Raw genomic sequence first — 24113 nt, forward strand, 5'->3', positions numbered from 1 at the left:
GTAGAAAAGCCCCAAATTTTGCTGAAATTTTGCAAATGTGACCCAATGTATGATAATCTGACCCAATGTCCTGCAAATGTAACTTAATGTCCTGCAATCTGACCCAATGTACTGCAATCTAAGCAAGAAATTGCAGACTTAATCCTAAAACTCCAATATTCTTGCAAGAAATTGCAATCAAAGGAGATGAAAGGAAATGAAAGCCCCAAATTTGCCAATGTCCTGCAAAAGCCCCAAAACTGCAAATGTTTGTAGATGACTGCAGTGAGACCAAGAACCTGATTCAAGCCAATGCCAAAACAGGTACGGAACCTATAGTGAAACTGTACGGAATACCCAGATCAAGTACAAGCTGTACAATCAGCTGTTCTACATGTATATGTGTACGGGAAGCTGGTACAAGCTGCTGACGATTGATCTGTAGGTATACATGTATGGAAGATCGTACGAAAACAGGTACCGTGTACGGAACATGTACGGTGCAAGTACCTTGTACGGAGTTCCTACGCATATACAACTGTACGGTGAAAGTAGCTTGTACGGAGTTCCTATGCAGGTACAACTGTACGGTGTAGGTACCTTGTACAGCGAATCTATTGAAGGTACGGCGATGCATGTACGGACGTGCAGTACGGCAAAGCGATGCACAGGTACGGCGATGTGTAGTACGGACGCAGATACCAGACCTTCCGTACGAGTGTACGGAAGGGAATGCAGTTACACCTTTGGTTTGGGAAGCTGGACGCCTGGATCTTGGACAGCAGTTGAAGAGCCTCGAACAGGCTGGGAATGTGTCGACCAGCAGGGCAGAAAACTCCCAATGAGCAATGGAGGACTCGGGGGCTGAGGAGAGCTGGAAGACTAGAGCAATACCTACTCTGATACCACTGAAGGTACGAAACGAAGAGAGAGAGAGAGTGCAGGTACAAGACGAGTCGATAGAGCAATCACGTCAAAACTTAGATAAGATGAAAATACACAAGTACAAAGTACTTGTACCTAGACCTAGGACTAAGTGTCCTAGGTGTCACATAGGACTAAGTGTCCTATGTGGCCGAGAAGCCACTAACACTATAAGTGCCTACACTTATGCCTACAAGGCACATACCATGGCCTATAGGGCATCACTAGAACCACCAGAAGATGGCCTACACTTACATGAACATCTACAAGTGAAGAAAGTGTTCTGAAGCTAGAAGAGTACTTGCTCGAGAGTTCATGGGAGCTCATTCGAGTTTATTTGGAGATATGGGAAATTTGTGTGGATCATCCACTAGGGTCTCATTGCTCAGGTTGGTTATTTGGATGCGGACCTTGCCAAATACCTTGGGAGCATGATGCTTGGAGAACTCCAAGCTGTTCACTGATTGTGAGGGGGACATTTGGATGATGTTTGCATCCGGATTGCTCAAGATCACTAGCGGGCTCGCGACCAAAGTTTGTGGTATTGCCAAGATTGTACCCGTGTACCAGAACAGGGAGCAAGCCATCCTACTGTTACATGCTAAGGAGAGGAAATTTGGAGCAGGAGAAGCTCTCAGGTTCTTGCTGATACGAGGAGCACACGAAGCAGCAGATCTACTCAGCGTAGAAGAGATGGATCATGGTGCTCAGGAGCAGCAAGGAAGACAACATTGAAGGAGACTCAAGGATCCACAAGGATTGGTTCTTCAGAGGAGCAGCAGGGAGGCGTGATTGCGAGTCAGCACTGTGTTGATAGAGGGTGGCACACTGAACACCTCTTTTGTACATGAGTTGGTGTCACAGGCATTCACATCCCGTGGACATACTGGCTGCCACGTAGGCTGCCACACAGGGCTGCCATGTGGGAAGCCACATCAGCAGTAGCCACAGGCACACTGTGTAGCAGCCACGTGGATTGCCACAGGTGCACAGCAAGTGCAGACAGCAGTGCCACATCAACATACCACATCAGCGCTGATGTCAGCAGACCCGGACTGCCACATGGCAGTCGAGTGACATCAACAGCAGGGGTCGGTGACATCTGCACCCAATCGGCGGGTTTGCAGCAGGCTGGTCAGCTAGTTTAGGGCCCAAGGAAGCTTATAAAAGGCAGCCTCTTGGCCTCATTCTTCATCCAATCCTACAGGTTTCCAGCCTTCAGCAGTAGCAGCCCTTAGAGCTTGGATTAGGGCAGGAGAGTCTGCAGCAGCCCAGCAGCTCCTTCCAGCCCTCCTTCAGTTAGTCCTTAGCCCAGTTCAGTGCTGTACAATAGTCTCTAATTCTCTTTTGTCGTGAGGCTTCTCCCTCCACACAGTAGTTCTTTACAATTGTATTGAGCCCTTTGGGCTAGACATTCTTTCGTTATTATTTTCCCTCTTCGGAGGCCCGCTATATTCTCTCCCTCTGATTCTCACACTCACTCCACAGCCCACTTGTGTTTTGAGTGCATCATTCTTTCAGTTTAGAGAGTAGTGAGTAGGAGAGAGTGACTATCTTCTTGTTACATTCGTACGAGAGCTTCAGATTTGCTTTCTTGACATAGGGAGGGTGTCATGTGCATGGACCGTATCCGACATGTGCTTTAGGCACACATGACTAGCTCAGGTAGAGCATGGGGAGGCTGGTGATTCTCGGGTTGAGTTGCAAGGGCACGGACTAGTTAGGGTTTTGCTATTTTAGCAGCACTGGGCTCGAGCCTATATAAGGAGATCAGGGGTTCAGCTTTTAGACACGCAAGTCAGAGCATGCTTATGTCTTCCTTGCTGGTCTGGATCTTGAATCATGTTGCAGATGCACACTTGCTTTCTACTGTAGCCCAAGGCCTAGCAGTAGATGTAGCGCCCTTGAGGGCGCCACCTGGTGGTATGAGACGCTAGGCTGGTAGGGACTAGTTGAGAGATATTCTAGTGTGCCAGCACCTCAACTTGTGGCTCGAAGGGGACATCCTAGTCCTGGATGTCATGGTAGGGTGGTGAGCATGCCTGCATCCCTATCGTTGTTCTATGTTGGTTTCTTGTGTTTGCTTGTAGGTCCGGGTTCTCAAGAGCGCTCGGAGAGTGTCAATTAGTATCAGAGCCAACTCCTGAGGTACGAGTCTCTGTGGATAGAAGGTGTGGATGGATTTTCCTCCATGTATGACTCAAATTCGAATTTGCTATCGTACCTTGCAAGAGCTTGTGAATTTGCCAGCTAGGGCTAGGGACTCGGGATGGAGAGGATTCGTGAAAAGGGTGCATGTATAAATCGCTGAAGAAGGAAGAGATAGACTCGTAGTTAGGGGTTTGGATTCAAGTTGGACTCCCAGGCTAGGAGACGAGTGTGCAGAGGATTGTACAATTGAGGTAGGGCTCTATTGGCAGCCTCAGCTAGGAGGGCTTCTTTCTTCAGGGAATGGAAGGATTTTCCTTTCTTGTCTGAGACTCCTACAGGGTTGAGGTGGCACTTTCAGCCTTGGCCTTGGTTGTTTTCCACCTCACTTTGAGGGGGTTTATTTAGGTCAAGAACAACAAGTGTACTTCTTTGCAATTGGCCATGAATTACGTGCGTATCTATGATGACACAATAGCCACGACAAACGGTGCATGCACCTTAGATACTAGTTGAAAGAACAAGTGGAAGTTTTCCTGATTTTTTCGAAGGATCCGTGCAACGTGTGCAATAGGTTCTTCAACTGAAGGACAATCAATTGTACATCAATGCCAAGAAAAGCAGTTTTTCTTGGAGAAGGTACACTAGTTGGGGTACATCATCACTCCGATAGGTGTTCGCCTGGACCCACCCAAGGTGAAAGATATAGTGGAGTGGGAGATGCCTACCATAGCTTAGGAGGTTGAGATGTTTATGGGCATTTGCCAGGAATAGAAGCATATCAAGGACTCGGCAAAAATTGCAGAATCCATAATTGACCTTTTATGGGGAGTGAAGGCCAAAAAGCAGGCCATCACCTTCACTCTGGCAGCTCTATCAGCCTCCGCCCTAGTTGAAAGAGGCAGTTACCACAGCTCCATGCCTAGCATTGGCACAATTGGATCAACCCTTTGATGTGAAGGCGGCAACTATGCTATTGGAGCACCCTGGAGCATAATTGCCACCCAGTTGTATTTGAGGGACGCAAGCTGATTCCAGCAGAGACTAGATACTCAGTTTATGACAAGGAGTTATGTGCCATCATCCATGCCCTCACGACATGGAAACATTTTTTATATGGCTGAGATTTTACCGAGATTTTACTGTTCACACAGATCATTAGGCCTCGCGGTGGCTTCAGATTTCACAGCTCGCACATATCATTAAGCCTTGCGGTGGTTTCAGACCATGCCAGCTGCTAAGTGGTTAAACCACCAGACTAGATAGAGCCAGAGTTTTCAGCAGTTTGGTGCCGTGGTTGACTATCAATCAAGGCCAGAGAATGTCGTGGCGGATGCTCTCAGTAGATGGGTAATGGTCAGGTCCATCTTCATAGTGCAAGAGTCCTCTCCACCATACTGATCCATATTTTCAGGTGCATTGGTACAAAGTCATGCTTGATGACCGACCCGACGATTATGCTATACATGATGGGTGATTGTTCTTCAAAGGATGCCTTTGTGTGTTGCCCCCATACCGTGCTACCGTCCTCTATGATATGGATGATTCCATAGCCGATGGACACATAGGGGTACAGGCACTCTTGAGAAGATCCATTGCAAATTTTCCTGGCCACATTTACGCAATGATTTCATCAATATGTATCTCATTGCTAGGTGTGCCAACAAGTGAAGGTTTTCCACAAGAAGCTGGCAAAACTACTCCAGCCTCGAGTTTCCGAATCAGTCTTTTGTGCAGATTAGCATAGATTTTTTTACAAACCTTCCACCAGCGATTGGTCCCAAGAAGACCATGTGCCTGACCATTGTGGATAGGTTTAGCAAATTTGTCATGCTTATTACATGCAAGGGTACCATAGATGCACAGGACACAGCTCGTCTTTTTCTCGGATGGGGGTATCCCATGAAGCACCAATTGGTGACAATTTGCAACATACAAATTACAATACATGCGTCTCAAGGCATTATTGAGAACTCATGGTTAATGAAGCAACTAATGACACTTTGCACGAGATAGCATGGTCAAAATGGGGGACACCTTTCCCCTACAATATTCCTTCAAAGAGGTACAACTGGTATCACACAAGATGATTTGCAGAATTTAGAGAGAGCAGTCTTTCTGAAGGGCCTGACGGGGGAAGAAGAGCAAGAGAGAGAGAGTGAGAAAGAGAGAGGACTCCAAATGTGCGGGTGTGAAGTGATGAGCCACACCACAAACTCATTAGTTTTATTAGGATTAGGTTTTATCCTATGACTGTCTTAAGACAGTCATAGATGTCTTAACTTTAATAAAGGGGTGGCAATGTGCCTTTACCCCAACAACCTCCCACCTAAAGGCCAATGTGCCTAAAGGGGAGAAAAGAATAAAAATTACAGCAATATACAATTACTGTATACAGGACCATAAAATAAGAATGGTCTCACCCTAATCCCATGATGTGGCGGCAATGTGCAAACCGCTCAGTAGGCAAGCTCTTAGTGAGCAAATCTGCAGGATTATCATCAGTATGCACTTTCACAAGCTCAAGTCGCTTGTCTTCCAGTACCTCCCTGATGAAATGATATTTCACATCTATGTGCTTGGTCTTCTGATGAAAGACCGGATTTTTTGCCAACATGATAGCACTCTGACTGTCACAATGCAAAACCGGCATATCTCCTGTAATGCCCGAGTCTCCCACCAGCCGAGTAAGCCATATTGCTTCCTTGCAAGCCTCAGTGGCTGCAACATATTCAGCTTCAGTAGTTGACAGTGCAATGCATTTCTGCAACCGAGACACCCATGATATAGCACCTCCTGCAAATGTGAAAATATAACCGGTAGTAGACTTCCGGTTATCTGCATTCCCTGCATAGTCTGAATCTGTAAAACCATGCATCAATGCATCCTGCCTACCATAGCATATGCACAAGTCTTTGGTACCCTTGAGATACCTCAAGACACCTTTCACTGCTTCCCAGTGCCTCTTGCCTGGATTTGCCATATACCTGCTGATGACTCCCACCGCAAAAGCAATATCCGGACGGGTGGCAACCATGGCATACATCAAAGATCCAACTGCAGATGCATACGGAACCTTGGCCATTTCAGCCTTATCATCATCTGATCTTGGGCTGTCCTTACTGCTGAGTTTTAAATGTGGAGGCAACAGGGTACTAATAGACTTCCCCCCCTCCATTTTATGATTTGCATCACCCAAGTCTTTCATGTCAAAAGACTTATGCAGTTGTTTCTTTAAAGCACTAATCTCATGCTGAGATTTACTGGCAATAAGCATGTCATCTACATATAGAATGAGTAGCATCAAACTGCCATCCTTTGCCCGTTTGGTGTACAAGCAATGATCGGTCTCACACCTATGATACCCTTGGGACTGCATGAAGGCATCAAACTTCTTGTACCATTCTCTTGGCGCCTGCTTGAGTCCATACAAGCTCCTCTTGAGCTTACACACAAGCTGCTCTTTCCCTTTAACAGCATATCCCTCTGGCTGACTCATATAGATCTCATCATGGAGATCTCCGTGAAGAAAGGCTGTCTTCACATCCATTTGACATAAATCCATGTCGTCATGAGCAACAAGAGCTAACACTGCTCTCAAAGTAGTCATCTTGACTACAGGGGAAAAGATCTCATCAAAGTCAATGCCCTTTTCCTGCTTAAATCCCTTGGCAACCAATCTGGCCTTATACCTCGGTAAAGCATTTGAATCCACTTTGACTTTGTAAACCCACTTGCATGGCAAAACCTTTCTGCCTGCAGGTAACTGCACCAAGTCTTATGTATCATTTTGAAGTGGGGAGTCCATTTCTGACTGCATGGCTTTCTCCCACTTCTTTTTCTCTGTTCTTTCCATAGCTTCCTTGAAGGGCTCACCACAATCTGTTAGCATGATAAAATCAGCCACATTATTGGCTCCTGGAACAAACCTGGCAGGAGGCCGTTGTACACGGGTGCTCCTCCTAACAAAATGTTCCGGATTAGGCTGCTGTCCAGCCTGTTCTTCATGCATGACGGGTGGCTGTACCACCATATCTGGCTGTTCTACAGCCCCATCTGCTGGCATATCTAGTGGTGCATCATTGGCAAAGTTATCTGGCTGATTTTCAGCCTGTATACCCTCTTGAACAGGGTTATCTGCAGCAGCCTGCTGCTGCATATAAATGGGCATTCTTTGCTGTCCAACATCATCATAAATAACCCTCCTGTATTCCACAGGTTGCACGGGTTCCTTGTGTACACTATCCTCTTTAAAGATGACATCATTGCTGCGTATAATCTTCCGTTTAACGGGATCCCATAACCTGTACCCCATTTCACCTTCGTCACCATAACCCATAAAGATGCATCTGATAGACTTTGGATCCAGTTTGGTGCGCAGTTCTTTGCGTACATGAGCAAAGCACTCGCAGCCAAATACACGTAAGTGCTTATATGAAGGTGGCTTGCCAGACCACACCTCCTCTGGCACTTTCAACTCCAAAGCCTTGTTTGGCGACCTGTTAATAATGTGAACTGCTGTTTGCACGGCTTCTGCCCAAAAGCCATGGGGTAATGTAGCATAAGACAACATACATCGAACCTTCTCCTGAATAGTTCGATTCATCCGCTCACTTGCACCATTTTGAGATGCATTATGAGGAGCTGTGAGTTCCTGTTTGATGCTCTTAGCTTGGCAAAACTGCACAAAAGCATGTGACACATACTCACCCCCATTATCGGATCTGAGGCATTTCAGCCTGCGACCTGTCCGATTCTCCACCTGAGCGACAAACTTCTTGAAAGCATCTAAGGCATCGCCCTTATGCTTCAAGAAATAGACCCACACTTTGCGTGTGGCATCATCAATGAAAGTAATAAAATATTTTGCACCCCCTAGTGATAACTGTGGCATCTCACACAAATCAGTGTGCACTAGATCAAGTGGTGCTCTATTCTGGGGAGTTCTCCTCTTATGAGGAGTCACAGAATGCTTGCCAAATATGCAATGATCACAAGTAGGCAAATCTGAAAAAGAAAGAGACGGCAGATAACCCAAACGTGACAGTTCTTGCATTCCTTTAACAGACATGTGTCCCAACCGGCTATGCCACAATGAAACCTTTGGCAGCTCGGTTATGGCAACAACATCATTACCCACACTGGAAACATAAAGAGGGTACAAGGTATCACTCTTAAAACCCTTGGCCACCACCTCCTGGCCATCAGTAATCACCCATTTGGAATCCCCAAATGTGGTGTGGTAACCACTGTCATCCAATAAGCCAGTGCTAATCAGATTTTTCTTGATTTGCGGCACATGGCGGACACCATCAAGCATGAATATGCGTCCATCAGGAAATACTATCTGTATACTGCCAATCCCTGCAATCTGACATGCATAGTTGTTCCCAAGATGAACAACTCCATGAGTACCTGTGTAGGAAGTAAACCACTCCCTATGAGGAGTAACATGAAAAGAAGCACCTGAATCCAAGAGCCAGGTGTGCATGTCATGGCCATCAATAACCAAAGCATGTGCTATTACAGCAGAAGAGCATAAAACATCATGTATGTCACTGTCACTGTCCTCTGCTGCAACATTCACTGCATCCAAGTCATTTGCCTTGGCCTTGCCTTTGCCTTTGCTTCCATTGCCTGCATCCTTTGTTTCAGCCTTCTTGGCTTTCTGATCCCGTATGAACTCGAAGCACTTAGACTTCACATGTCCCTTCTTGCCACAATAAAAGCATTCAATATCCTTTTTGCCACGGGACTGACTGCGGGATTTGGACTTACTAGCAGATCTCCCCTTCTGCTGAGTCCTGCCTCTATCCTGTACCTGCAAGGCATTTGAAGACTTGCTGCTCGCATTATTCTTCCTGCTCATTTCCTCCATAAGGAGAGAGCTCTCTACATCAGCATAAATAAGAGTGACATTCGAATTTGACAGGGTGGTCTTGAAAGTGTCCCAACTCTCAGGGAGGGTACACAGTAAGAAAGTAGCCTTGAACTCCTCATCAAGATTCAATCCCTGTGCAATCAGCTGTGTAAAGATGGCATTGAACTCACTCAAGTGTGAGGTCATAGCTGTACCTTCCTTCATGCGAAGATCAACCAGCTTCTTCAACCAATAAACCTTACTGGCTGAGCTCTTTTGGGCATACAATTCTTCTAGCCTTTGCCATAGACCATAAGAGGTCTTTTCAGCCTGAACATTGAACACAAGAGTGTCAGAAATAGTGAGCATGATAGCTGCCCTTGCGGACAAATCAAGCTCTTCCCAGTCATCAGCTGCCATGTCAGATGGCTTGACACCCTTCACCCTTATGGGCTTAGAAATCTTCTTTAATAGAAGTACATTCAAGCACTGTTCTGCCCATAATGCATAATTGTGTGCTCCTTCCAGTTTCTTTATGTTCAGAATTGAAGAATCACTTCCCCCTGATGCCATATCAGATAAGGAAAGTATCTGACTCACTGGAAGTAAAAAAGACTGAATAAAAATTCTGATTTCTCAGAAAAAACCTGCTCTATTAAGAGCCAGGAGCACTCACAATAGTGCTGTTTTTTTACTGTCAGGAAAATCTGCAGCAAAACAGTAAATGACCCTGCAAATACTGTACCTTCTGACACACTGTACCGTGCTCAAAGAGGCATAAACAGTAATTTCAGAATGCTGCAGCTGCTCAACAAGTGCTTAACAGTGCATAATCAGCTGACAAGGCACAAACACTGCTGTACTGGCTGTACTGATCACTTCTCCCACCTCAGATGAGGTATTGCACTGAGTTAATATGCATAAACCACTTGGCAAACACCCAAAAAAAATGACACTTCAGCCTGTCACAAAACCTGCAACAGAAAATGGGATAAATCCCAAGCAATCACCCTTCTGCCAAGGGGATAAAATGCATCTGAAGATCTCTGTCGGTGACCCAAGTGCTATCAAATAAAATCTGGGCAAAAGCCCCTTGATCTGACACCTGAACCAAGTGAAAAACACCTCAACACTGAGGTAGTATGCAATATGAAAGTCTCTCTGACAAAATCAACCAACAGTGTAATGCATATACTGTCCTGTGTAGAAATGACATACACAGATCCCAACGTACAAACACTCAATGAGGAACCTTTTGAGCATTGTCAACGATGGACAGTTAGGGATCGAGTAAACTCGATGCGCCCTGGCCAAGCGTGGCTCAACGGAGGTTCTCTGAGTGTTGCACAAGAAATGTGACCTGCAAGAAAAATGTCACCTCGACACTGCGGAAATCAAGACAAATGTGTGCTCTCTGGCACCACACTGCCTCAAGGCATACAAAGCATCACCTGCCGGGCAAAAGCCCTATGATCTGCTCACCTGTAAACTGAGATTCAAACCCAGTAAAAGCATATGTCCTCTTGCAAAATCAAGGCATTACCTTCCCAGAACAAAATAACTGTGCAATCAACCACACACTGTGGTTCTCTTTTCCTTAAGCACGAGGTAAATGAAGGTGCTTGCTGTACTTTCAAGAAAACACAGTTCTGTGAACTGAAAGATGATCCTGAATCAAGAGGAATGAAGAGCAGAGTGCTCTTTCTCCTCTCTTTCTTTCCCAAACAAAAAATGTACCTGTTGTACTTTCGTACTTGCTGTACCTGTGCAAAAGCCAGATCCAAGGAGAAAAGTATCCTCTGACACAGATCCCGAGAAAAAAAAATGTACCTCCCTGCTGCAAAAATCGAAAGCAGCTCCCTGCTCAGTTGAAGGGCCTGTCAGCGTACAGTACGGTAGTCTGTACTGTACGGCATAGGGCCGTCCGTACGGATGTACGGCCGTACAGATGTACGGCCGTACAGATGTACGGCGCGCGAAAGGAGCCTGCGCCTGCGCCTGCATGATGCGCTGCCCCCTGCGAAGTGGCGCGCTGTTGCGCCGCCTTGCCCTGCTCGATGCGCCGCCGCCCTGCCTGCTCGATGCGCTGCCGCCCTTCCTGCTCGATGCGCTGTAGCAGCTAGCAGCTGCTGTGGAGTAGGGAGAGTAGGAGAGGTAGGCTCTGATACCAGTTGAAGGGCCTGATGGGGGAAGAAGAGCAAGAGAGAGAGAGTGAGAAAGAGAGAGGACTCCAAATGTGCGGGTGTGAAGTGATGAGCCACACCACAAACTCATTAGTTTTATTACGATTAGGTTTTATCCTATGATTGTCTTAAGACAGTCATAGATGTCTTAACTTTAATAAAGGGGTGGCAATGTGCCTTTACCCCAACACTTTCAACCTTCAATGGTTAAGGGTCCTCCAATGCATCCTTGAAAGTTTGAGATGCAGGAATGTGCACCTTAGTCTGACAAACGTTTTGCATTATTGCCCTTTATTGAAGTGTTTGAATGGTCAAAAAAGTATCGTGAAACTTATCCACATAGTCATGAACTTTCTCATCCATCTTTTGTCTACGGATGTCCCAATACACCAAATGCCTATTTTAAAATCCCTTGGAAGAATATATTTTCAGACTCGCTTTTGAAGCGCTTTTCAGTTCTGAATTTGTGTTCCAGTAAAGAGTGTTGGGATATCTCAAGGTGTATGCCTCAGGCACACCTTATGTTTCTATGTGTGAGTGCTAGAGGCACAGTTAGGTGCCCACAAGCACAGTTAGGTGGTGGAAAAGCCACATAGGATGATTGAGTGAATCTAGGAGCAGATTGAGGAGATGATTGTGGAGCTTTGAGGTCATCAGTGATGTCAGTGACCTTGTATGAGGTGCCTACTTAAGGACCTCTCTTTTCTTCATTCTATAAGATTCTGATTTTGTGTCCACTCTACTCTTTCCTTTCAGTGTTCCAACATGGTATCAGAGCCATTTGATCCCCCTTGAGCCCATTTCTGCCACATCATCATCTTCTTTCTCTTCTTCTTCTTCACCATCTCTCCCTCTTCTTCCAAAAATTTGCTTGAGCTTGTTCTCCTCCAATTCTCACCCATTTCCCACGCCCTTCCTGCTGGAGATCCCTCTTGTTGGGGCGAATTTCGGGCTGCAAGGAATTGAAGAAATGTAAGCTCTGCTGGTCGCCATTGCACGAAGATCGTCGAATCTTCTTCCTGCGTTTTCTCTGCGCCTGCTCTGTCTTTGTCTAATTCCTTTCAGGGCAAGCTTCTCCATACCTAGAGCTACCTTGTGCTGAAATCTGAGCAGCAATGGCTGCATATTGAAGGAGAAAACAGAGAAAAACCAGTCGACTTTGTTCAAGAAGGTGAAGGCGACCTGACGCATATTTTCGCCTCTTCTTCCCAGAGGATCTACTGTGGTATACCAGCTTTCTTTTGCCTCAGAAAGCCCCCTTTCTTTTGCTTTGAAGAGTGTGCTATGAGCCCTCCAAGTTCAGCTCTCTAGTTTTGACAGTTTTTACATGCTTTTGAAAATGATGCTACATAAAATGCTACTCTAGCATTTCTGGTCTTTTGAAGTTTTCAATAACTTCACTACAAGTGTTGCTTCAGTTTTGTTTTGACTTGCTAGACCTGGTTTTGATTGGAAAGTGTTTATTTCATCCACTTCTATGAAGCATGTAAAAAGAAGCATCATTGTTTGAAATCTAGTCACTACTATTTGCTACATCAAGTGCTCATACTTTGGAAGTATTTCAGTTATTTTTGCCTTGTAAGAGAGATAGACACTGCCCAATATCTGGGTTAGACCCTCTCATGGCTACCTTATATAATCTTGAGAAGTTCAATGGAAAGGGCTTCCATACATGGCAAATGAAGGTGAAATTTGCATTGATGCGGAAGAACTTATGGGGACTTGTCAAACCTACTCCTACCGCTTCTTCTACGGCCTCAAATGCTGGACAATCTTCAACTCGGACACGACCGGCAAGGGATCCAGCAAGAGAAGAAAAATCATATGGTATAATTGCTTTAGCTTTGGGTGATGATTACATACATCATATCTCTGACTTGGAGTCTCCTTCGGAAGCTTGGCAGAAGCTAGACATGATTTTTGGTGCAAGCTCTCACATATCTAAACTATCACTTAAAATCTCTTTCTTTGAATTAAAGATGGCAAGTGATACTACTTTAGCTGCTCATGTCAACTATATGCGGAGTCTTATGACTCAATTAGCTTCTATCAACTCTCCTATCACCCCTGATGATGCTATGGCAGTGTTACTTAAGAGTATGCCTGAAAGTTTTGATCACATTGTTAGCACTTTGAAGAATCTTCCCAATCCTAACCTTGAAGGCAATATCTCAGCTCTCCAAGAAGAAGAAAGGCATATGGAGCTAAGGAAAGGCAATGACACTGCTTATGTTATGAAATTCTAGAAGGGCAAGTATACTCCTTGCAATCACTGTGAAAAGACAAATCACTTTTCAAAGGACTGCTTCAAAGTAAATCCATGCAAGCACTGTGGCAAAAACAACCATAGTGAGAAGTTTTGCAGAGCCAAAGCAAAGACAGAAAATGCAAATCTACTTACAGTGAATGAGCCTCCACAAGATGAGGCATTTCATGAAGATTATGCATTTTAACTCATCTCTATGTATGCTCCAGATCTCTCTTTTTATGTCAAGGTACTCAGCCTGGATAGTCCTCCAAAATGAATGAAAATAAACTATTGTGTTTTGTGTGTTTTTGTAAACACCTCTGGTCACCTTATGATGTAGGCCATGTGTATGTTTTGTTTCATGGTACCTCCTGCAGACATTGTGTGCATGTACATGCAGGGGAGATAACCATAGGAAGGTCTGTTTGTATCCCTTTTTTGTTTACCTTACACCCAAGGAAACCCTTGCTAGCATGAGAACCTAGCCATAGATTTATCCATGACCACCATGAGATGGCATGAGAAACTATGAGACTAGATGAATCCTTGACATAGCCTGAGGCATTTCCTTGAGGGGGGGTTTGTTGGGATATCTCAAGGTGTATGCCTCAGGCACACCTTATGTTTCTATGTGTGAGTGCTAGAGGCACAGTTAGGTGTCCACAAGCACAGTTAGGTGGTGGAAAAGCCACATAGGATGATTGAGTGAATCTAGGAGCAGATTGAGGAGATGATTGTGGAGCTTTGAGGTCATCAGTGATGTCAGTGACCTTGTATGAGGTGCCTACTTAAGGACCTCTCTTTTCTTCATTCTATAAGCAAGTATTCTGATTTTGTGTCCACTCTACTCTTTCCTTTCAGTGTTCCAACAAAGAGATGCTTGATTTTTCAGATAAAGAATAAAAAATGTGATTCTGGGCAGCTGGAATTACTTTGGTTCTTCAAAGAAAGTGCTCTCAAGTCGCATAGGATGCCTTTCTCAATTGAGGTCATTTATAGAAAATGTAGTGCTGCATTTTCCTTGGAAGTTTGGATTTGTTAGCATGAATGTGTAAGGCTTCGAGGATGTTTTTTGTATGATTACTATGAAAATTTTGATGGCATGCTTATTTGAGCTGTTGGATAACCTAGAAGTGCTGTTCCTATGCCTGTTCCCAGGGCATATTCAGCACACTCCATAGTATGCGGTTAGCATGGTTGCAACAAGTGGGTATACAGAAAAATTGAATTTGCATCAGTTTCTGTGGTTGATGAGTGCGTCAAGCACAAAGGAAAGCCAAAAGCTGCTATAGTGTAATGCTTCTACGATGCTCTTAGTTTTCTCTCTTGTTCCATAGAAGATGGATTTCCAGGAATTCTCCTTGTCACATAACATGGCATTTTGCTTTGAGCATGTTTATCTGATGAAAGCTCTGAGAATTAAAAGTAATGGGGGTGTCGAGTTTCCTGTGGTGGGTTTTCTTATACTAAGCCTCCATCATGTTTTATTGGGCAGTGACTCAATCTGATGCAGTTTGGGTCTCAAAGGAGAGAGAGAAATCAGTGAGTCCTAACTGATGAGTTGTCACCACGTTTCTTACTGTCCTTTGTACTCCCTTTCTTCAGGTAAAAACAGCCCCAATCTGTGCAGTACTCTATTGGGGCTGGCTTCAGCATATAACGATTTAGGGCAAAGGGAAAAGGGAATAGACATATATAAGCGCATCATTCTCATAATTGAGAACTCTAAAGGTACATCAAGTGAAGATTTAGTTGCTCCCCTCTTACACCTTGGTCACACACTCCTGGAAGAGAAGAATGCAGATGACGCAGAGGTCTACATGCAAAGGTAAATTCTAATGAAAAGTTTCATTGGTATTGTATCTGTTTTCCATATTGTCCTAGAAAGATCTAGATGGATCAGCTACTTTTCTGAGTATTCATAGAGAGAAGTGCAGACAGGGACACTTGAGCTTTTGATTTAACAGTCACCTTTGCCAATATTTGTTGTGTGCATATTGTCACTGCTTCATAGAACATGTATTTAGTTTGATCCTAACATGGGCTGTAGCAAAGGATCCTTAATGGAATAGGCTTGCAAAAGTGTTTCCAGCTTTTTTGGGTAGGAGAAACTTTCCTTCAAAAGTAATGCCTTTCTTGAGTGTGTCTGTGTAAGCCACACAACATCAATGGCCTTAGCTGATCATATTGTTCAAGAAATCTAAGATATTCTACTGCAAGGTTAGGGACCAAATGAATAAAGTGCAAGAGCGGTATCAACAGTCCGCCAATAAATACAGACATCATCTCCAATTCAATAATGGTGAAATGGTGCTGTTATTTCGTGGCTCCAAATCTCTACAAGACAGTAAAGTGAGTGTTTTCTAAACTGCGGCCACGATACTACGGATCATTCTGGATCATAAAGAAAAACTCAACACTAAGTTATAAGTTGGAATTACCACCATCTTTGGGTAAAATTCATCATACGTTTTTACATTTCATGGTTGAAATCTTATATTCCAGTTGATGAAGATGTTCTCCCTTCAAGTGATTATGTTCCAGAAATTGAAGAAGACTACATTATCCTTATGCTCGAGCATATTCTGGAGCATCGACGAGAGACACGACATCCACTTATCATAGAGTTTCTCAAGAGACATGGCATACACTTATCATGGAGTTCTTATTCTGTTGTAGACGACATGCCTTGTCTGTGGAGGGCATGGATGATAGCCTAGAGAAAGTGCGGTACCTTCTAGAGGTCTATTGCAAGGCTTTTGGAGCCCAGGTCAACTGAAATAAACCAATAGGCTTAGTCACAGCACCCAAGGGGGCTCTCACGTGGGGGTATGATCTTGGCATCAGATTGATATCCCGTTGCCAAAGGGCATGCTATCTAGGTTGCTAGATGTCACGATCTGTGACGTATTTCTTTCTTAATTCCTTAGACTTATGGATGGTGGGATGGATGGACACTTGTGGATGGGTATGCCCTTTCTTCCCATGCGGGACAACCCTTCACAAGAGGCATATACTTATGATGAGGACACCACTACTTGTATCATTGTAATTTACTGTGTTATAAACTCTTGACAAGGGGTACACACCTCTTCATGCACATACCTTTGGAGCACACACCTTTTCATGTGTGGCTTTTCACTCTCTATATAAGAGAGGACTCAGCGTATGGATAACACAATCTAAACACATAACAATACAATTATTATTGTCCTTTGCTATCTTATGATCTCATTTCTACTCCTTAGCACACTTAACCCAAGTCTTGCAGACACTTGATGAGGTGGGCTCTCGGAACCGTATCAAAGGCTTTGCGGAAATCCACAAAGCAACAATAAACCCTCTGTTTTCGAGCCCTCGCTGTACGAGTTGACTTGACCTCAAAATCAAGCACTGATGCATAAATCTTGGACATGACATGTCCGATCATAATGGTCCTATAGTTCTCTGGGCTCATGGGCTCCCGTGCCTTGTGGATGGGTGAAATACTGTTAATAGACGCCGCCAAAAGGAGAGAGAGAATGAGAAATGAGAGAGAAGAGTAGGGAGGGAGAGAAAGAGAGAGAGGGAGAGAGACAAGAGATTTAGAGAGAGAAGAGGGGCTCCTTAAATGAGAGAGAAGAGTAGGGAGGGAAAGAAAGAGAGAGCAGAGAGAGGGAGAGAGAGATTAAGAGAGAGGAGGGTCTCCTAGTGGCTGTGGCTACTAGAGGGAGGGAGAGAGTAGGGAGGGAGAGGGAGAGAGAGAGAGAGAGAGAAGAGAGGAGGGAGAATTAGGGAGAGAGAAAGAGAGAGAGGGAGAGAGAGGGAGAGAGAGAGAAAGAGAGAGAGGTAGAGAGAAGGAATGAAACTTCTAGTAGCCATGGCCGCTAGAGGGAGGGAGGGAGTACGGAGGGAGAGAGAGAGAGAGACCAGGTGCATGGGAATCCCAAACATACAGCTTCATCAAAGAGCTTTGCTAAGATCGGGGCTAGGAGATTAATCCCGTATGCAATGAATTTCGTGCATAGGCCCTTGTGATCTTTCGCTCGGCCATTATGAACTTTCATCACGGCATCCTTCACACTCCCTCTAGTGGAGAGTGTGCAGGATGTGGGCCGGGGTATGTGTGAGGTCAGGAGTTGGCTCATTTGGGATATCATAAAGATGTGTGCATAATTATGCTAGACTTGAGTGTCAGTCAGTGGTGAAGGGGACCACCCCTCTAGAGATGCGCGTGCGCGTGCGCGCGAGAGAGAGAGAGAGAGAGAGAGAGAGAGAGAGAGAGTTTATTAAAGTCTTCGGAAGACCAATGGGTCTATGAGACTGAAAAACCTGGTATAAACGAGCTGTGGTGGTGGAGCTACTAACCGATCATTCACACCAATGCAAAATGCAAAAAATGCAGAATGGTAATACTAAGTCCTAAGTACAACATAGTCATGTCGATGGTCGACTATATATCAATCTCATCATCACCATCAAGAAATCAGGGTGGATGAGGCAACAGAGACATGAAATCGGTGATAGAGTGCTGTCGGCCACTCACGGGTGCGGCCGTTAACTACGGTTAACCGAGATGTGCCAACTTCGGTTAGAGAGACTTGATTATAATTAAGGCGCCTCGACCCTTGGTCAAAGCCCCTTAGTTATAACCAAGAGTGTTGACTCCGGTCAACCAGAGAATAAATATATTTATATATATATTTGTTATATCACATGTGTTCAGTGGGGACGCCCACCGTGACTAGAATTAGTCCACAGTGTGTTATTTGCATGCAAAGCGCTAACAATTAATGGGTACCATGGTGGTGCGCTTTAATTAATTGTTGCAGGTACTAGGAAGGGTTATTTCCCTAAGTGCTTCGGAGCCTAACAAGCATCTAGGAGGCGGTTCGCGTGACCAAGTGCTTCGAAGACTCCAGAGTTGCCCTTAGTGGCATGTAATAGGACTTAGTCTAGACTTTAGACAAGTGGCATGTTGCCAATTTGAAATGAGCATGAAGCTCTTGTAATATGGTTTTACGTTGAATTTTGTATCAGGCAGGTCTACGCTAAACTCTTGTAACAGCTTTCTCTCTTCATGAATAAAAACCTTCGAGGTGGTCCAGCCCGACGCGCCCTAGTGCATCTGTAGAGAGAGAGAGAGGGAGTGAGGGAGAGCTTATGAAAGAGTAAATTGAGCGCAAGAGTTTGGAAGAGTAAATATGTTTTGACGTTGGTTTTTGAAGAAGGTTATACCTAGTCGCTCAAACCATCTCTTTGTGCATGCATACCAGCACCTCTGGTCCCCCCCTGCTGTGCTGCAAGTGCCATAGAACAAGACAATGCTAGCCATGGTAGCCTGCTACGCCCAGAGATGTAATCCCCATACTCCCTGACTCGGTACAAATACGTGATGACCTGAAATGCAGCATCTAGCTGTAATGAGGGTGACCCAAACTCAGCCTGAATGATTTGGTGAGGAACGGATGGCTTACCACGAATCATTCGTGATAACGTGAGCCGCTCCACACGGGCCCACTCTGTATCTGACAAGTTTGGCCCCCAACATGGACTGCCGTACATCCCCGGTGGACAGACCAAGGAGTCAAAAAGCAACCCCTTGGCCCGTGGATCCTGAAAGTGCGAGCGGAAGCACTGCCTCTCTAGTCTGGCCAATGAAGCATATCCTCTGCCCAAGCATGCCTGCATAGCAAGTCTCATAGTGAAGATGGGTTCGGAAAAGATAACCCCAAGGTAAGTGTATGATGAAACTCTCTCGATAGGTGACCCATCAAATGTGAACTGCTCCTAACGCATGACGGCTCGAGATGTATTGAAGATCATAACCTTGGTTTTATCCAGGTTGACCTTCAAATCATGAGACTCACAAAAGGATTGTAGTGCGTCAAGATGTGTCTAGAGCCCCGTTGTTGAGGAAGACAGAAGAGCCATGTCATTTGTATAAGCGTGTCCACAAGAGAGCAACCAACCCCCCTTGTGTCTGCATCACTGTCTCAAGCTCATCAATGTAGAAGCCAAACAAGGTAGGTGATAATGGACACCTTTGTTTGATCCCAATAGTGCTCATGATCTTGTCTGTCCACCCAGATCCTGCCCAGACTCTACTTGAAACTCTCTCGTAAAGTGCCATGACAACCCAAATGATCTCTTGGTCATAACCTAAATTTTGTAGGCACTGTATGAGGTGGGCTCTTGGAACCATGTCAAATGCCTTGTGGAAATCCACAAAGTAACAGTAAACGCTTTGCTTCCATGCCCTCGCCTCCTCGATGATACACCTAAGCGTGAGAATGTGGTCCATGGTTCCATGATCACGTCGAAATCCGGCCTGTCCTACTGCTCTAAGTTCTCGACACTCCGCAAAACTGCTGACCTCGGAATCAAGTACTGATGCCTAAATCTTGGACATGACATGTGCAATCATAATGGTCCTGTAGTTCTCCGGGCTCATGGGATCCCCTGCCTTGTAGATGGGTGAGCATTGGTAGTGGTCTAGCTGCGTGGAAACCCCAAACAAACAGCTTCATTAAAGAGCTTTGCTAAGATCTGGGCTAGGAGGTTGATCCCATATGCAATGAATTGAGTGCACAGTCCCTCATGATCCTTCGCTCGGCCATTATGAAGTTTCATTACGGCATCCTTTACCCCCCGCTAGTGAAGAGGGTGCAGGATGTGGGGCGTGGCATATGTGAGAGGTCAGGGACTGGCTGATTTGGGATGTCATAAAGTAGGGGATCTCATAGTACACTGGACACTTGAGTATGAAATGCTCCTTGGACTTAATCTTCTGTAGGCCACATAATGTGCATATAGGTCTCTCTTTGGGTAAACCCTCTACTCTACCACTCTCAATATGGAGCTATGTTTCCAGAGACCCTCAACGAATGGGGTAAATGAATCTCCGTATATCCCGGTGGCACAATAAACCTCTCATTTGAGCTATGTAGGCAATGATCTCTGTAGAAGCGGAGTTTCACTAGGAGCTCACTCGGTTCCAACCAGGTTCGGTATGTGTGTAGCAGTAGAAGATCCTCACGTATGACCTAGTTGACCTCATGATATCGTAGTGGGGATAACCGCGCATTAATGTTGTATTGGAAGGGGGGAAGCCTGTCCATGTGAAGCCTTAGTCACTCAAGCCACCTCACTGTGTGTGCAAACCAACATCGCTGGTCACCTGCATCTGATAGAGCCATAGAGGAAGACAGTGCTAGCCACTCCTGTGTCCATCTTGCACCAGTCCGAACTCTACCTAAGACTCTCTCATAATGTGCCATGACTGCCCAGATCATCTCCTGATCGTATCTCGACTCTTGTAGGTGTTTGATGAGTCGACGGCACCATGTTAAAAGCCTTGCGGAGACACCCAACCTCTTCGTTGAGTACTGACGCATAGATCTTGGACATAACATGTCCAATCATAATGGTCGTGTAGTTTTTAGGAATCATGGGATCTGATGTCTTGTGTATGGGTGTGATGGTGTTAAGAGTACAGGTATGTGGGAAGCCTGTGCGAACTGTTTTATTGAAGAGCTTTGGCTAGGGTAACTATCCCATAAGCAATGAACTCAGTGCTTAGGCCCTCATGCTCGGCCATTGTTTAGCTTCCAAGCTGCGTGTTTGACACCACCAGCTGTGAAAAGTGTGCATGAAGTGGGGTGTGGTACATGTGAGAAGTTGGGTGCTCGTTAGGGACATCGTATAACGTGCATGTGTAGGAGTGCCAAGTTTTGGTGTCTATGAGAGGCGATGGGGCTCCCCATTCGAGGAACCTCCGCCGAAGTATTTAGAGTTGTTACTAAACAAAATGTTTAGTAACTCCTCTTTGTTCCGGTAGACGAAGGCCTGCTTCTTCCGGTGAACCAGGCGGTGGTACTTACGTATCGTTTTTGTCTCTCTTGGAAGCTGATGTTTGGTTTCAAGTTGGAGGTGTTCACATAAAGCCTTACACGCCTTCGTACCAGCTATTGCAGGGTACTAGACCAAGAGGTGGAGGGCTCGTAGATCGAGTGGTGTGTGGAAAGGTATGTAAGGCAGCCTCACGGAGGAGCGGTATGTGATGTATGTCTTTGAGCAGGTCGGCGAGGCAAGCAGAGTATGCGGGCTTGAGTGTGTGGTCAAAGTGTATGCCATGGTAGGTACTGTGTGATGTGGGTAGTGGTATGGAAATTTCAGATAAGTGTGATCTGCTCCTGGAGGTGGTGGTGAGACAAAGAAAGCAGTAGTATGTGAGGGGAAGGTAGGAGATCATATGAGGTAGTGAACTATGTTGGGACCCCCTCCATAGAGAGAGAGAGAGAGAGAGAGAGAGAGAGAGAGAGAGAGAGAGAGAAAGAAAGAAAGTTTATTAAAGTCTTCGGGAGACCGTGAAGGTCTATGAGACTAAAGATAACTGATACAATGAGCATAACGGTGGTGGTCTCAAAACGGGCCAACCAACCGTTTCTACAAAAAAGAGGTTATGAAGGACTATGTGTCTAGTCTTGATACAAAAAATGTGTCTACCTCCAGATGATACAAAGAAGAAGAAGGGGGGGGCACCAAAAATGGGGCAGAGGGGGGAGATACAGTATACATGTGCAGGTGGTGATCGTCAGAGACCAATCATAGAGGGGCCGTCAAATGGGAAGTCGGAAAAAACCTTGCGATAGATGATTGGCCTCTGACGTCACGCGGCCTAGTCGAGCTCGATCGTCGGGGGCGGCGGGTGGCCCTGTGGATGAGGGCAACGGTAACCCCAGTGGGGCGGGCCGAGAGCAGAGACGAGATGTCATGGACCTGGATGTGTGAGTCTGTCACGGAGCTGTCGTGGCTCTGGCTCTCGCTCACGTCCGCGTTGTCGGCTAGACTGAGAAGAGGTATCCTGTGACTGAAAGAAGTCAGTGATAGGCCGCTGGGTGTCCTCACGCTGTGTGTGCTGCTCGTGTCGCCGTGCTCGGAGAGAAGTATCTCGGTGGCGGGTCATCTCATGTAAGAAAGCGGCTAGGCACTGCTGATCCGAGAATTGTAGCATGTGTGGGAGGGAGCCGAATCCGTTGCGGAAGAGGCAGTGGTATCGGCCTCGAATGGCATAATAGATAGGACATCTGAAAGCAAAATGCTCCTCCGACTCGATCTCCTGTAAGTCGCAAAGTGGGCAAAGGCGGTCCTCTCGTGGGATACCCTCTGCGCGTCCACTCTCGATCCGTAATCGGTGTGACGAGACCCTAAACTGACCGAGGGAGATCCGGAGCGCATGTGGTAGATGAAGTTGTGTGTAACCTGGAGGTGTGATGAAGCCCTCCTGTGAGATCTGAAGGCAGTGTCGGTGGTAGAAGTCGAGCTTCACAGGAAGCTCGGAGTGAAGAAACCATGTCCGCCAGGTGTGGAGCTGGAGCAGATCCGCCCGAATGAGCCGGTTGACCTCCTGGTCAGTGGGGGAGAGAGGAGATGGTGGAGCGTCGAGGCTGTACTGAAAAGGAGGCAACCGGTCTAAGTGGAGGCCCAGTCGGGTGAACCAACTGGAGAGAGAGAGAGAGAGCAAGTAGGAGAAGGAAGGTGGGAGAAAGAAAGAGAGTAGATAGATAGATGTCACATCAAAAAGTCAATGCAAAGGGTGGGGGGTGGACTTGTATAGTCCCTCTCCACTATATGTCCTTTTTGTCCTCTTTAGGCCTAAACATCCCCTAGAAAAATTAGCCTAACTCTCACTAACTTGGGCCAATCTTGTCCTTGATTACAATCCATCCGTCCTCAAAAAAATAGATTTGACCTCAAAATTGCAAGTGATGGTTAGGCACCAAGGCCCCTTGCTGTGAAAACGACATACTTCATCATGCATGATGCCACTAGGGTCAAAAGGAAATGTGATATATTCCTTTTCCTTGGGTGTTGAGGCACTTCCGGGTTATGTGGGTGTTAATCCATCGTGGTAGGCTCATCATCACAAAGCTCCACAGTCCTGTAACGACCGGATGTCCTCATGGTTTTTGTTTTGCACACCCTATTGTGTTTTGCTGTCGGCTTTTCTCGACATGGGAAGCATTGACTGCTTTGCCATCATGTACCCTACATGATACCATCAATGAGCACTTCAACGAGCTGTCTTTGCATTGCATCTCCGGTTATGCTGTCCTTACCAAATGTGAAGAACTATGTGAACCTTAAGGGTGATGATCTCCTTATGGATGGTTACAAGTAAGGCACGGTAAGAGTGCAATGCTTGGGACGGCACATCATCAATCCCGGGCTGCTATCCATAGCCAACTCTCAATCCATAGCATGATTCAGATTGGGGTAGGGATTATGTGATTAGACATTGCACCAGTGGAAATTGTTTCTTTATTGGCAATTCATGCATTTCTTGGTTTAGCAAGAAACAATCCACTGTGGCAAAAACCATCCTGTGAAGCCGAATACAGGGCAGCTTCCACAACTACAGTTGAATGTGTGTGGCTTAGGAGATTGATGCAGATCCTCATAGTGGTTTGTAGCCATCTACTCTTATACTCAATGACAACTAGAGTGTTATTGTGGTGGCACGAAATCTTGCGTTTCATGCATGCACGAAGCACATTGAGATGCACTATTGTTATGTCAGAGAGGTTACATGCAGGAGAGATCAGTTTGATCTACTGTTGTACACATGAGAACGTGTGCAGATCTTTTCATGAAGGCCCTGTCCAGAGAAAAGTTTGAAACTTTCCACAAAGCTTTGGGCTTACTTCCATTTGGATTGAGTATCACACTTGGTACACTAGGACTTTGTCACTGCAAGAGGGTGTTGGAAATATTGTAATATTTAAGGGAA

At 45.6% G+C, this 24113-nt stretch overlaps 1 protein-coding gene across 1 annotated transcript in view; it reads left to right on the forward strand.

Annotated features, from left to right (window-relative positions):
* LOC147900878 (Tetratricopeptide repeat (TPR)-like superfamily protein) overlaps positions 1-24113 on the forward strand; it is a 120706-nt gene that overhangs the window by 67018 nt on the left and 29575 nt on the right. Inside the window, exon 8 of the mRNA XM_087376387.1 lies at positions 14948-15170. Within this exon, the coding sequence (XP_087232513.1) occupies positions 14948-15170 (223 nt within the window). The remainder of the gene's footprint in view (positions 1-14947; positions 15171-24113) is intronic.

Source organism: Dipteris shenzhenensis, chromosome 6, assembly GCF_047967505.1.
Source record: "Dipteris shenzhenensis isolate YYH24624 ecotype China chromosome 6, Dip_SZ_1.0, whole genome shotgun sequence".
Classification (NCBI taxonomy): Eukaryota; Viridiplantae; Streptophyta; class Polypodiopsida; order Gleicheniales; family Dipteridaceae; genus Dipteris; species Dipteris shenzhenensis.